This window comes from Primulina tabacum, chromosome 9 (genome assembly GCF_025594145.1).
Source record: "Primulina tabacum isolate GXHZ01 chromosome 9, ASM2559414v2, whole genome shotgun sequence".
NCBI lineage: Eukaryota > Viridiplantae > Streptophyta > Magnoliopsida > Lamiales > Gesneriaceae > Primulina > Primulina tabacum.
The window spans coordinates 23697153-23711933 of record NC_134558.1 but is presented as its reverse complement, the minus strand read 5'-3'; the positions used below and the strand labels follow the sequence as shown (position 1 = coordinate 23711933).

The 14781-nt window shown below is 37.6% G+C and overlaps 2 protein-coding genes and 1 long non-coding RNA gene across 3 annotated transcripts; 2 read left to right on the top strand and 1 right to left on the bottom strand.

Annotated features, from left to right (window-relative positions):
- The first annotated feature begins 1328 nt into the window (after positions 1 to 1328).
- On the top strand, positions 1329 to 13288 carry LOC142555007 (uncharacterized). The gene is made up of 12 exons (XM_075665635.1): positions 1329 to 1646; positions 1717 to 1781; positions 2513 to 2611; positions 3222 to 3354; positions 4088 to 4147; positions 4323 to 4382; positions 5149 to 5271; positions 6075 to 6146; positions 11870 to 12007; positions 12110 to 12265; positions 12708 to 12812; positions 12981 to 13288. The coding sequence occupies exons 1-12, from the start codon at positions 1422 to 1424 to the stop codon at positions 13014 to 13016; spliced, it is 1272 nt and encodes a 423-aa protein (XP_075521750.1). The 5' UTR covers positions 1329 to 1421; the 3' UTR covers positions 13017 to 13288.
- Positions 6153 to 11309, top strand: LOC142555008 (uncharacterized). Its single transcript, XR_012822298.1, has 2 exons — positions 6153 to 8457; positions 8588 to 11309. It is a non-coding gene; the product is annotated as an uncharacterized LOC142555008 (long non-coding RNA).
- A 220-nt stretch (positions 13289 to 13508) lies between the features above and the next one.
- LOC142556472 (protein RALF-like 19) lies at positions 13509 to 14304 on the bottom strand. Its single transcript, XM_075667933.1, has one exon. It carries the CDS (start codon positions 14099 to 14101, stop codon positions 13757 to 13759), a length of 345 nt encoding a protein of 114 aa, XP_075524048.1. The 5' UTR covers positions 14102 to 14304; the 3' UTR covers positions 13509 to 13756.
- Positions 14305 to 14781: the final 477 nt, after the last annotated feature.

Sequence of the window (14781 nt, the reverse complement as noted above, 5' to 3'; positions counted from 1 at the left end):
TTGGATTTTTTGAGGGGGAGTACTAAAACATGTTTTTTAAAGGTGGCAGAGGAGCTGGGGGGAGAATCGGAGCACACCGCCTCAAACTCATACATAGATGAGTCACACACATTCGCTCTGGAGGTAGAGGAAGTTGATTCGACATATTGACAGAAAAAATAAGGGAACTTACGGATGATAAGGAGAATAAGCCGATCGGAGGACGTGGACATCACTGGAGGAGGAGGAATTGTGGAAACTCAAATAATTATGCAAAAATATTAAATGGGGTGAAATGATCGATATTTATATGTGAGAGGAACATAATTTCAGCCGTTGATCTCAAGAGTAATTTGATTAATGAGATGTGCTTTGGAAGTTATGTCGGGTATTCGAAAAGACAAGCTCAGAATACGCAGCGACGCCTATTGGACACCTGTCCTTTCGACTGCTAGGACTTGCTTCATGTTATCATCAGCCCTAGCCCGCTCAGAATTCAGAATACAAACTCATCTCCCGCCCGAGCCCAATTTTATAACTCGGGACATCGGGGTGAACTATAGTCCGACTATTTAGAGAGGGAGTGATGATACCCACAGAAGTGCCCATGTCATCCTAGGACCTAGGCTGTGGTAAAATTGGGAAGCTAAGAAAGCACCAACCAGGAAGACAGATCAGACCACGCACTTGAGCAAAGGTAGAGTAAGGACCCGGGCACTATAGTGAGATTCAGAGGGCAGGGCTTCGCACTGTGATCACCTTCCCGAGCTCCTTGGTACGGGTGTCACTCCCGGGTCCATATGTATATGATGCCATGATTCGTTATCATTGTCATATCTTTCAGTGCACGTAGGGATGATGTGACTAGATCAGGATTGGTACGATTTTCAGATGTGGAAATATCAGGGAGCAAGGCATGGGCAACCATCTTGTCATGAGTAGCAACCAAACACTGAAAACAAGGTCGTCATTGACTTCTATTTTATACATACTAGGTTTACTTGATATTAATGCATTCAAATATTTTCCTGAGGAAGCATGCTCTCTTTATATAGTTTTCTTTGCGTAAACATTTGAGTGATTAGAACGTCAGAATAGCCACGATGGAAAACCTTCCGCACCCATTAGCGTTCTTTGCTATTGTAAATGTGCATTATCCTGCTCAATACTCTCCATTTGATCTCCAACATGGCCGAAAAAAAATTCATCTGACCTGATATAATCACTGTACTAAACTCAATCCGATTTACTTAATCGATATCATTTATGTTCTATTTTCTGTTATTTGTTTTAGAAATAAAACAAAGATTATATTTTTATAATATAGTGTGATACCGGTCGTTTGCTCAGTATATAAACCCCATCATCCACACCAGAATTATCCGCATAAGGGTTCTTCCACGTTTCACGGCCTGCAAATTCCCTTGAATTCGAGCTGAAACATGTCGAGAGGGCCAGACAAGCTGCTGAAGAGCATCAAACAATTCACCGACCTTCAATATAAGCATTTCACGAGCCACTATGCGCCGCAACTGATTGAAATTCTTGATTTCCCTGTCAAGGTGGTGCTTTCACCTTTCACACTCGCCTTCGGCATAGCTGGCTCTGCCCCTCGCGGGTTTGGCGTCCCAGAACTCATATCCAAGCTCTCTTACTCTGCCATTTTCGTATGTCGGCATCCCTTTGTTTCTTGTTACTATTGGGTACTCGTGTGTTCAGAAGGATGTGTTTTCTCAGGTTGTTGCGACTCTTGGAACTTATGATCTTGCGTTTGAGTTGGGAAAGAAGGTGTTGTGCCAAAGGTGATTTTTTTTTTCGTCCTGCAACTTTTGATGGCATGGTGTTGGGTCTTCTCGTCTCACATTTGGGGATAACGAAACATACCAAGTTAAATTTCACGAATTTAACATCAGGGCAATCATAAGGAAGTAAAAAATCTTTGATGTGGGTCAGTGGGAATACAGTTCCTTTGCCCTTTACTCGGTTAGTTTCTGCATTTTATTTGTTTCCATGTGATATGGAAGAGAACTCTTTGGGTGTAAAACTTTGGAGGAAAAAACATGTGAGATTGTCTATCCTTAACTCATACTCGTTGACACCTCTTAAGGTAAATAATCAGGAAAATAATTGTAATTATGAATCCATTGGACTGAGGAATCACAAGGTTAAATAAAGCAGACGAAGCCAGCTGAAAGTTTGAATTTTTTTTGAGAAGCTTATGTCCATTGAGCATACATTGAGTTTCTCAAATTCGGTATATATTAGCTACTAGAATTTGGAGCTACTAAATAATTCAATGAGCCCTTTTGTTATAGACGCATTCCATTATGTATCTGGCTCTTAATCTTTCCAACTCCGAAGTCCATATGCTTAAATCCTTCACACTTGAATTTTGTTGCGCTGTTATTTGATGAAGTTCTAATTATGCTCTTAACTATTCATGTTTTTTATGCTGAGCCGACTTTAAGGTTTAACTTAATTGTCAGGTCTAAAAGTTAGCTTCATAAATTGATGACCAGTGTTTGAAATGTAGGAATTGTCGGACATGCAATGGATGGCAGGCTATGCAATGTACCATGTGTAAAGGCTCAGGAACATTGCAGTTCCAAGTGAAAAATTATACTTTGAGAAGGTAGCCTATAATGCTATCAATCCACATTGGTGGGTATAATTATTGTACTTCTGAAAATTTTTTCAACCTTATTGCAATTGTTAAGGACCTGCGGTTTACCGTAGTTCCCCTGTATCAAAGCCTAAGGTTATAATGCATGTGTGCTCATAACTTGTATAAGCTTCTTCTTGTATCCTGACTGGCTTCTTCTTGTATCCTGACTGGCTCTCTCAACATTTTTAATGGGCATATGACTACATTCTTGACCTACATATTTTATCAATTAGTTGTGATTTGATATAATTGACAAATATTGTAAACATGGTATAATAATATTCTGATTTTGGTAAGATAATATATAGTCTTCTGATTTTGTGGGATTAGATTAGTTCATTGTACTCTATATAAGATGTAATTGTGTCTATGAAATAAAACTCAACAGTTTTCTCCAAAAACCTTGTTTATTTCTGCAGGGGTGAAGGGCAGGGAGCAAAGCTGCCTGTTGCTACTTTATTATTATTATTATTACTATTATTATTATTAATATTATTATATATGTTTGTCATTTCTATGCAGTGACTTGTTTCCATATTTATGTGAAACTTTGGATTTGTTATGAAAATTTCTGTAGTGGAGAGAAGGCAACAGCTGAAAGTATTGCTGATGCAATTGCTGAGAATCGAGCTGAGTTGGTGCACCTTCCTTCGAGTGTTGATCTTGGTTTGCCATTGCCGGCTAAAGAATGCTCAAGTTGTAACGGATCAGTAAGAACTTTCAAATATAATTCAACAAATATTCGTTTAGTTTTCCTAGTATCACTGTTGTCGTAACATTACTCCTTTCTAACATTACTCCTTTCTGTGTATAAATATGAAATTTAGAGTTTCATAAACTTGAATAATGTTGCTTTGGTAGAGTGTTTCTCTTTTTTATTGTTTAGTAAAGATATCATTTCAACCTTATTAGGCTCTTAAGAGATCACTTCAACCTTGTTAGGCTCTTGTAATTCTTTGCTAACTCAGTTTTGAAATTTTTGGGCATTACTATTAGGACCAAATTACTATGCTTGTTTGGTTTTGTGTTTATGAAAATGAGTGGTGTTGGAAATTGTTTGTCTCGGGAAATAAAATTTTTACTATGAATATGAATTCACATGAGATTGTTTGGTAGTGGTGGGACATCATGATAAAAATCACTTAAAATTTTTAAATATTATGTTCTGGGTTGGAATTCAGACCATCATAGAGTATTTTTTGGGAAGTGATAAATTTTGTATTAAAAGTCTTTATCTTGAGGGTAAATGAATAAACATGTATGATAGTATTTGTTTTCATTTTGGGTGATGGAAATTGAGGATGAGAAAAAAAATTAGAAAAAGTGTATCTATTCGATAATTCTCCGTGGATTTATTTCCTTGTGGGACTTTGCTGCCTAAGGTTTAGAGACTACAAATAAGTGGGGTTTGTTTATTACATTAAGCACTTTGTTATTTTGTAGGGAGTGATGAAGTGCCCAGAATGCAATGGCAAGTCACCAATTAGGATCTCTGCTGATGATGTAAGATTTTTTTCGCACTATTTTCTTATTTTATGGCGCTTTATTGAAGAAAAGCAATTTATGGCATCTAAGTTTTTAAATGAATTGACAAAATGTAAGATAGACTGCGTGCTTATTTTTGTCAGTCAGATTGGTAATAATTTGTGTTTATATGTGGCTCTTTAAATTTATTCAGATCATGGAACCTCCATGGAGAGCATATAATATCTTGCGCAAGATGGACTATCCATACGAGGTCAGACTATTTTCGCTGTTCTCTTTTCTATGAATATGCATGTTTTATCAGCTTATTGTTTTCTTTTCTCTCGGTATGAGAAATCCATTTGAATTTTGGATGATATCAAACTGCAGTTTTACTTACGGCTGTAGAGGTTGATTGTTATTCAATCTATCTGTCCTGTGCATTTTGCTGTTCGATGTTTTAAATTGCAGATGTCCTTTTTATTTGTTAATGAATCTGAAGCTATAGTTGCTTTATGAATGCTTACTGCTGGTAAAATACTTGAATTTGGGGCTTACTCTGTGGCATTTTTAGGCGCACAATCTTATACAAGATAAATTATTGCCGCAGTATGGTTTTTGTTCTCTGATTGATCGTGTAGAATTTCTTCATGAAGGAACATTGCAGGCCATGTTTTGTCTAGTAGTATTTTAAAAAACAATGGAGCATGATATACCTGTGAGATTGATGTGATAAACTGTGTTTTTTACTTAAAATCTTTAAATAACTTAGACGTAGACAAGTGGAGCAGAAGACAGTTAGAGAGACAGATTAAAACAAAACAACAAGTAGATCCTTTTAAAGCCAATTTGTAACAGTGACTCCCATCTGCATACATCAATATTTTATCTCTTTCACTCGACACATTTCTGGTAACAACCGCATTTCTAATATCTCAATTTTCTATATTAATTGTTATTATCAAGTATCATCATAGAAAGTTTGTCTTAGATTCTGTTTGTTCCTTTGTGGTTAAATCCAATATTATGTTCTATTGCAGCATATAATTGACAGTATGAAGGACCCAAGCATTGCTGCATTTTGGTTGATAACCTTGCCTCAGATTGTGGGAGGTATTGACTTTGATGATGATGTTAAGCAGAAAATATGGTGGCAATACAAGGTCCAATTTCTAGTTCGGTTCCTTCATTTATTTTACTTGGTTCTTATGTATAAATTATGTATCTCTTGCTCGCATAATGATCCAGATCTAGCATGATCAAGCTAATTGTGTGAGAATGAAACTTATTGTCTGATTAATAGTTCACAGTCCTGGACGGTCTTTGGCTAAACTGCAAGGAATTACAAGTGAATGTATTAAGAAGTTAAAGGAATCTTAAACAGGGAATGCATGTTAAAATTCTTATGATCTGGAACAAAACCTTATAATGTCCTGGATATAGTTACATATTTCAAAACATGTGAAGTACAACGATCCTCTTTAAATCACACTGGATTCTATTTTTGTTATTGTGGGCTTTCTCACCTCACCCAATTCACTCCTAATTCTTGTTTGCTATGCTACATCATATACTTTAAGCAATCCCTGTGTAAAATATAACTTGTTTTTCGATCACCAGATACCAGAGTTATCATGTAGGTGTTATTCATGTGAGTGATAACACATTTTCTTTCTTTTTCCTAATTTTTAATTTCAAAGATAACTTTGTCCATCTTTCCAAGCGCAGGGAAAATCTAGTAATGTTGTCACAAAATGCTTTTCATCTTGACTGATATTATTTTTGGTGGACTACGAAGTCAATATACTTCCTTATCCAGTATCCACCGGCAGGATTACCATTTTATGAGACCTTATAATGATCATGTGCTTATACATCTCATTTGTTTAATGGATCTATGTATAGGTTTTTAGTGTGTTTCATATGCATTGCTTGATCATGTTCCATATATATTGTCAACACTTAGGAATCTATGCGGTATGACCAACTCCGAGATGCAGTGGCAAAACGAAAGCCAGGGTGGGAGTATTTGCAAGAGGTGGGATAATTTTCTTGTATTTTTTAAATTTGCAGTGTGCACAAAAAATATCAAGCTCCTTGTTAGATAATTAAGCTTTGATTCATGAAATTCACAAAAGTGAAACTTGATACCATGGTTTCAGCTGCTTTCCATGGTATATCAACTATCATATTTGGCATGATTTTTGAACTGCTAACCATGATATGGAGTTATTTGGATGGCCTGGTATTAAATAACATCAGCAATGATGTCCAAGTAAATCAAATAGGTGTGGTTAAGATTTGTAAATTTATGCTGTTTCTATGTATGACTTGGTGGACTTCTGAACCTGTTAATGGTTTGGCTTTTTGTGCATGGACCTGGTTAATTATGTAAATTTGAGATACAATTTAAACACTGGTAAGCTGTACTGTTTCAATTTCCCCGTGGATCGTTTTGGTTATTTATTTTAATTTTTCATTTAAACTGCCAACAAAGAAGATGTGGCAAAGAACCCTAATAGAGGTTGTTGAATCGGGTGCTGAAAATGTCCAGATCATATGTGAACCATATTCTTTGAAAATTTGTTTTGGATAATCAGCATGTTTTGGCACACATTTCAGCAACTCGAAATATAGATTAACTCATTATTTCAAAATAATTAAAGAAAGGGACGGAAAGGATGGATGGACATAAGAAATTGTAGCTTGTGCTACTGCAAATTCCATCTCTTCATAACCACCTGACTCATCCATTTTTTGAAATAAAAAAAATAGCTCCAATTAAACCGAAGTATCATATTTTACTCTCTATTTTTGTAATCTCATTCTTTATCTTAGGAATAGAAAGCTTTTCTTATTATCATTATTTTTTTGTGGAATTGATGATGCTACATTGAATTATCCTAGTGAATTCTTTACTAAGATCTATATTAATTTTTAGCAAACGTGGATCTGAAGTTGAAAAAAGTAAATCATGATATGAGCCTGAAATCTACCATTTGAGAATCAAATTGTGCTCCCTGCAGTCCAAAGCGGCAAGTTAGTTGATTTATAAGTTGCAGTGCTAAGTGTTGAATATTGATTATATTATTTATTTATCTCATTAGTATTTCCGATAGGAATGAATATCTTTATTTCTACTCTTCTAAACTTTAATTAGATTAGATTAGATCAGTTTATCTAGGGAGGTTTGGTAGCATAATTCTCTATAAATCTGCCCTGCACTGTATATTTTTCATTTGTTAAGGGATATGATATACGTCTCTTTATCCTTTGCTCTATTTCTCTATTCTCAAAATGGTATGGAGAGCCAAACATCACCGATATCTAAAGGTATGGCCTCTTCTAATTCCTCTTCTTCCGGTAGCTCCAACACCAGCACCACACCGGTGCCGGCCACCCATGGACTGGGCGATGCCTCTCCTCTGTCAATCACATGCCATAAATTAAATGGGTAAAACTTCCTCCAATGGTCACAACATGTGATGATGTCCATCTATGGAAGAGGAAAAGATGAACTCTTATTGTAGGCATCAACACGGCCGGAATCCGATGACCCAAAGCCAAAATTCAAAGCATGGAAGTCAGAGAACAACTTGTTTATGTCATGGCTAATTAACTCCATGATAGGAGGAAATTTTCTTCTTTACGAAATTTGGGAGGCAGCGCAAGATACTTACTTGTCCAGGGAAAACACAGCAGAGCTCTTCGCAACAAAGAGCCTTCTTCATGATCTACGACTGGGCGATTCTACTGTCACTGCCAATTTCACTACAGTCACCCGTCGCTGGCAACATTTGGATTTGTTTGAAATTCATGCCTAGAAGTGTCCCACTGATGAGCAGGGATAAAAATCCATTGTTGAACAGAAACGTGTCTTTAAATTCCTATTGGGCCTCAACAGTAATCTCGATGAAATAAGGGGGATGATTCTTGCCAATTGCCCAGCCTTCGGGCAACCTTCTCTGATGTTCGTCAAGAAGAAAGCTGTAGGAAAGTAATGTTGGGTCTGTCCCTCAGTACCTCTAATCCCGTCGATGGTTCCGGCCTGGTCACTCACTGTCCTCCTCTTAAACAATCTGAAGAGGCTATGACACCCACTGGTGTGCAAGATCCACAAAGTCCACAAACTTATGGGAAGCCTCAGCAAGGACGCCTTTGGTGCGAAAAGTTCAAGACACCAAGCCATAATATCGACACTTGCTGGAAGATTCATGAGAAGCTTGCCAACTTGAAACCATCTCCAGCTTCATCCGATCTGCCACCATTTACAAAAGACCAACTTGATGTGCTTCACAAGTTGCTTGGTCAAACTTCCTCCACCTCGAGCCCCTTGATTATTAGTACAGGTAATGCTGCCCATTGAGGTGATTTTCTTTTTTCTTTGCTTTCACATAGAGATTTATGGTCACCATGGATAACTGACTCTGGTGCGTCAGACCACATGACTGGAAATTTCACATTTTTTGCATCCTACAGTATGTTTCGGGGCACTCAATCTGTCCGAATACTGAATAGCTAATGAGTCTTGCTCAAAGATCTTTGGTTCGGGTCCTGTTCAAATTTCTCTGGATATGTGTTTAAAAGATGCTTATTTGTGCTGGATACGATTGGCTATGCCGATCTTTGTGTTGGACTGTTCTTCCTTAGGACGAAGGACGTCTCTAGAAATCAGGCCATGAGTATTAACCGTTATTTGTCATCGAATTTTGTTTCTGCTTTTCTGTCAAATAAAGATAGTGATATTCAGTTATGTTATGACACTATCAGTTAGGGCATCCGAATTTTTTGTACCTTGGAAATTATTTCTATTTTTATTCAGTAATAAAAATTTACATATCGTGTCAAATCTCAAAACATAAGGAATACCTTCACCCCACAACCATATATACCATCCAAACATTTATTTGTCTTTCACAGTGACATTTGGGGACCTTCCAATGTAAAAAATATCACAGGTACCCGTCGATTTATCTTGTTTGTGGATGACCATACTCGCTTTTCTTGGGTATGTCTAGTGATATCTGGTCGCCCTTGGAATTGTTCACCAGAGCTCATATGTTGACACTCCTCAACAGAATGGGCTTCTGAATGTAAGAAACGCCACTCGCCACTTGCTTGAAGTTGCCAGATCCTTCTTGTTTACCAACAACGTCCATCACTATTTATGGGGTGATGCAATTCTTACTGCAACATGCCTCATTAATAGAATGCCATCTCGAGTGTTAAGGTACAAAACCCCTATTCAATCACTTCTAGACTTTTATCCTGACACACATCTACTTACAATTTTTCAACGTTTTTGGGTGCTCCACATTTGTTCACTTTCACTACCAAAACCATGGCAAATGAAAGCCTAGTGCAGTCAAGAGCATTTTCCTTGGTTATGCTCCAAATCAGAAAGGGTACAGGTGTTATTCTCATGCAAATAAGCAATTTTCCACATCCATGGATGTTATCTTCTTCAAGATTGAGCCTTTTTATCCCAATTCCTCTCTTCAGGGGGAGAGTAGCAGAGTTGAACCTCAAAATCGGGAAACCATGAATCCCACTGTTACTTTTTATGAACCAACTGAAGCCCCATGTCATCATGATCCTTCTTGTGAACCCAAGCACAACAACACACTTGATCCAACTAACAAATAATGACCTCGATCAAACACCTACCAACGTGCCACTTTAGGTCTATTCTCGTAGTAAGCCACTTCAACCGAGGAGTCAACATGATCTTGTTCAAAACCAGCTAGCCAATAGCACTTCTCACCGCCAGTTATCTGCGAGAACAATAAATGTACTACTGAACTTGACAATGACTCTCATGTATTTGAACACAATGATCAAGATGATAAGACCAATTGCACTAAGAAAAAGAGCTAGAACTTGTACAAAACATTCGATATGTAACTATGTTATCTTTGAATATTTATCACTTGCATATCAAGTTTTTGTATCCAGGATAGATAAAGTTCAGATTCCATCTCCCATCGAAGAAGCCCTCCAAGACCCAAATTGGAAAGCCGGCACTCATGATGAAATACAGGCACTTGCAAAGAGCAACACTTAGGAGACCACCGAGCTTCCACAAGGAAAGAGATGGATGCAAATGGATATTTGCAGTTAAACACAAAGCCGACAGAAATATTGAATGTTTCAAAGCATGATTTGTAGCAAAAAGATACACAGTCTTATGGGATTGACTACCAAGAGACTTTTGCCCCTGTTGCTAGACTTAACACCATCCGAGTACTTTTGTCTGTGGCAGCAAACTTAGATCGGCCGTTGCATCAACTTGATGTGAAGAATGCATTTCTAAATGGAGATCTCGAGGAAGAAGTATATATGGATATTCCAGTAGGATTTGAATCAAAAACAACGATCAACAAAGTGTGTAAGCTACGAAAGTCACTATATGGTCTCAAACAATCTCCTTGAGCTTGGTTTTACAAGTTCACTTCTGTTCTGAAAAGAGATGGATACACTCAGTGTCAGTCTGACCACTCCCTGTTTGTTAAACATTCAGAAGGAGGTAAAATTAATATGACCATTGCTTATGTTGACGATATTGTCCTTACAAGAAACAATGAGGATGAAATGGCTCGCATCAAAATTTTGCTCTCAAAAGAATTTGAGATGGACCTGGGACATTTAAAGTATTTTATGGGAATGGAAGTAGCCAGATCAGCCTTTGGAATATCAATCTCTCAAAGAAAGTATGTACTTAACCTCTTGAAGAAAACAAGTATGCTGAGGTGCCTACCGGTATAGACTCCAATGGATCCAAACGTCACAATAGGGATGAGAAAGGATTGTCCTCAAGTTGTACAAGGGAAGATATCAACAATTAGTTGGCAAACTAATCTATTTGTCGCACATACGACCAAATATTGGATTTGTTGTTAATGTTATGAGTCAATTTATGAATAATCCAACCGAAGAACATATGGAAGCATTTTATCCGGTATCATGGTACCTAAAAAGGACTCATGGGAAGGGATTACTATTCAGAAAAACTTCAAACGTCAAACATGAATGTCAAGGCGTACAGTGATTGCTGATTGGACAGGCTCCCAAAGCGATAAACGCTCGACCTCTGGTTACTTTGCCTTTTTTGGGGGAATCTAGTCACCTGTAGGTGTAAGAAACAACCAATGGTGGCCCGTAGTACTGCTGAAGCATAATACCTCACACTAGCTCATGGAATTTGAGAGCGAATGTGGATTAAAAGACTCCTCAGTGAATTAAAATTGGAGGATGATCATCCCGTGGATCTAATGTGCGACAGTCATGCCACTATAAGTATAGCCAAAAATCCCGTCCACCATGATCGAACCAAACACGTTGAAGTAGACCAGCATTTTATAAGTGAGAAACTTGATAAGAAATTAATCGAGCTTAGCTACATTTCTACTCGAATGCCGCTTACAGACATCTTGACGAAAGCTCTTTACCGGCCGATCTTTGAAGACTTGAGTTTCAACCTAGGCATGATCAATATACATAGTCCAGCTTGAGGGGGAGTATTGAATATTGATTATGTTATTTATTTTTCTCATTAGTTGTTACTGTAGGAATACTTATCTTTATTTCTAGTCTTTTAAACTTTAATTATATTAGATTAGATAAGTTTATTTAGGCAGGTTTGGTAGGATAATTGTCTATAAATCTGCACTGTGTATTTTTCATTTGTTAAGGAATAAGATTTACGCCTCTTTCTTCTTTTCCCTATTTCTCTATTCACAACGTTAAGATTGCTTTTTCCAGGCCTTGATCTCCATAGATCCCATACGTGCCAAGGATGATCCTGTTATTGTGAAAAATGTTCCATACTTCAAGGCCAAAAAGGCATTGGAGACAGAAGTCATGAAACTTAATCCTCCATCACGGCCGCACAATTGGGGGGTATATTTATCGATCCTTGACGTTTTACAAAGCTAGGCATGTCTATTTTAGAGCAAGGAAAATGAAAATATTAAAAAAAAAATCCCCTTAATCATTTTGCAGGAATTGGATCTTCCACTGAATGAAGCTTCTTGGACAGAAGAAGACATCAAAGATCCAAAAAAGCTCTATGAAAAGACCATTCTACTAAATGCACAAAGGGAAATAGCGGATAAAATTTTGGATGGACAATGGGAAGCAAAATGGCGTGAGGAAAAGGTTGGTCTATTCCTGAAAAGCTTTGCTGCCCTCTAATGATGCTATTGCTGACAATTTACTTTTAAGTTCAATCAATTTCATAATGGCCTACGTGAAATTATTACATCGCAAATCCATTTTTAAATTCTGCATATAATATATCTTGTGAATCAATTTGCTCCATGTTCTTGTTTTGAATCTGGTCTATGTCCAGCAAATGTTGCTTCTACTAGATCATGTATAATAAAAGAATCGGTAAATCTAAAGATAAGATGTTTTATCCTCTCAATCTTTTGTCGTATTTGCTTGGTTTCCTTGGAAGGAAATAGACCCCCCAAAATATCGTTTTTCTGTTTCATCGATCATTATTCTTCAGCTGTCATGGCATGTTTTTCCTTCTTTTAAAAGCTTACCACGTGACAATGATTTTTGGCTGTCGTCGTTGCACAACTATCATTTCCAGTTGAATGAGATGCTGAAAGAGAAAGTCGAGCCGTACTTACAAGACACAGAAAAAACCATCCTCCCCCAGCCTATAGTTCTACAATCTCAGAACGAAGCCCAAAAGGTTACCTTCCTTCTCGTATCCATTACTCTACATATGTTATGCTCATCAGGTGAAATGCATGATAAACTGTAAATGGATTTTATGTCTTGGAAGAGTAGCATCGGTGTCGATTTGGTTTGATACCGAAAAGCATTCATGTAATGTAACTCTATTGTTAATCATCCGCAGAGGGATCAGCGCAGACGACGTTGGTGGCTATTTTGACCGTGTGTTAGGAGCAGATGATTGGTGCAAGTATACTTTACAAGGGCACCAGTCAACTTTAGGTCCCTTTGTTGTTCGTGTAAGATTGGCCGTGGCCAAATTTTCGTTCGTTCTTAAATTCTATTTCCAACAAGGCTGGTGTTTAGACTGAGATGTACACAAGAAAAAAAACAAGAACACCATGCATGCTCCAATTGTTATGTTTGTTTCTCAGTTGTATTGATAATTAGGCATATGCAGCCGACTGAAAATTGAATAATTTGAACGGAGTTGAATTGTTATTTCAGTCATTTGAAAAAATAAAAAAAAAAGGAAAAAACCAGTTGGTTCTGTCAATCATTTTGGTTTAACTAAATTTTTTCACCCCTATCAGTAATTTGCATAAAAAACTATTTGGCAATTGGTAGTGTTGGTGTTTTTTCTCGGGTAAGCTACACGTTTTTATATAAATAAAATGTGTTGCATTTATTTTATTTCATTAGCACATCATATCAAAAAACACATAGAAACCAAAAATGGAAGATTAATTCCCAAAAAAAAAGGAACCAAGAATCAGCCTCCCCTTGTACTTTTATTCCTAGGAATTCACATCCTAATTAATGATCATCAGAAGTTACTCGATCAAAAACAAATATAAAAATTAAAGACAAATTAAATATATTTAACGCATATGTAATATATATCATGTCTTCCTTTAGTCCTGCATGAATACTTCCATGCATTCATTTACCTACGTTTATTCAACGATAGTTCCTTGCGCAGTGGGTGGCCCTGGTGCAGCCACGCCTGTAAGGGTTGGCTCGCTGGTGGCCTCGGCAGCTGCTATAGTAAGACGCGCCACGTCTGTTGCATGGCACTGTGTTCTTGTTCAAGGCTCCGTAGCTGATGTATCTGCTCTGCGCTAGCTGACGCCGAGCAGATTCCGAATCCATCATCAGCTCCTCGTCCATTTCCAAGGCGTCTGCCACCAGCCTTTGTCCTTCCGTTTCCACATCGAACCCCACGTCGATGGTGTATTCCTTGGAATGTGCAGCGATGGCTGCCAGGGCTGCCAACAAGATAACAAGCCCGACCCGGAAAGCCATTCGGATATTCAGTCGATCTTGATTGAAGAATTTTGATAAGTTTAGGGATTTTCAGCTGAATTAATCTGTTTTATTTCGTTCGTTTTCTCCTCAGCCCGCCTGCGGAAAGGAGGGAGAGAAAGTGGAAGAATTTGTGCTGTTTGTATAGGAGTACTGGAGGAGAATATGTGAGTTTGTGGTTGTGGATTTAGGCGATTTGCGTAAGGGGAAACTGGTAAAAGTTAATGGCCTTTTTTTCCCATGTATATTATGGGGCTGGGAGCAAATATAGGAGGTCGTGTGTTCGAATCTCATAGGTTGAAAAATATTCATTAGTTTAAAGAAATATATATCTCATTATTCATGGCAGAATAATGGGAAATTTAGGTATCCAAATTTTAGCATTTAGTCCCATAAAACCAGAAAAAGCGCGTAACTCCTTACACGAAACTAATGATTTGTTTAAACCACATGTTTACAAAAACTAGGCTAGAACCCCCTGAAAAATGGTGCAAATGTTCCTTATTTTTTCCTCTAAGAGGCGTTCAAGTTGGTGAATCAGATAAGCGTTTGACTAACGATCATGAGTTTGATTCTTCCTATCAACACTTTCTGAGACGAGTCTGGCGCACAAGGTTTGCTTGAAGCGGTTTACGTGTCAAACGTGATTTGCAAGCTATTGCGTTAGTTTGATGGTTTAT

Bases quoted from the DNA above. Each gene is read 5' to 3' on its own strand.
- LOC142555007 (XM_075665635.1), top strand. From the start codon at position 1,422: ATGTCGAGAGGGCCAGACAAGCTGCTGAAGAGCATCAAACAATTCACC. The intron at 4,383-5,148 runs GTCAGACTATTT...GTTCTATTGCAG, and splicing joins AGATGGACTATCCATACGAG to CATATAATTGACAGTATGAA. The intron at 12,266-12,707 runs GTTGGTCTATTC...TATCATTTCCAG, and splicing joins CAAAATGGCGTGAGGAAAAG to TTGAATGAGATGCTGAAAGA.
- LOC142556472 (XM_075667933.1), bottom strand. From the start codon at position 14,101: ATGGCTTTCCGGGTCGGGCTTGTTATCTTGTTGGCAGCCCTGGCAGCC.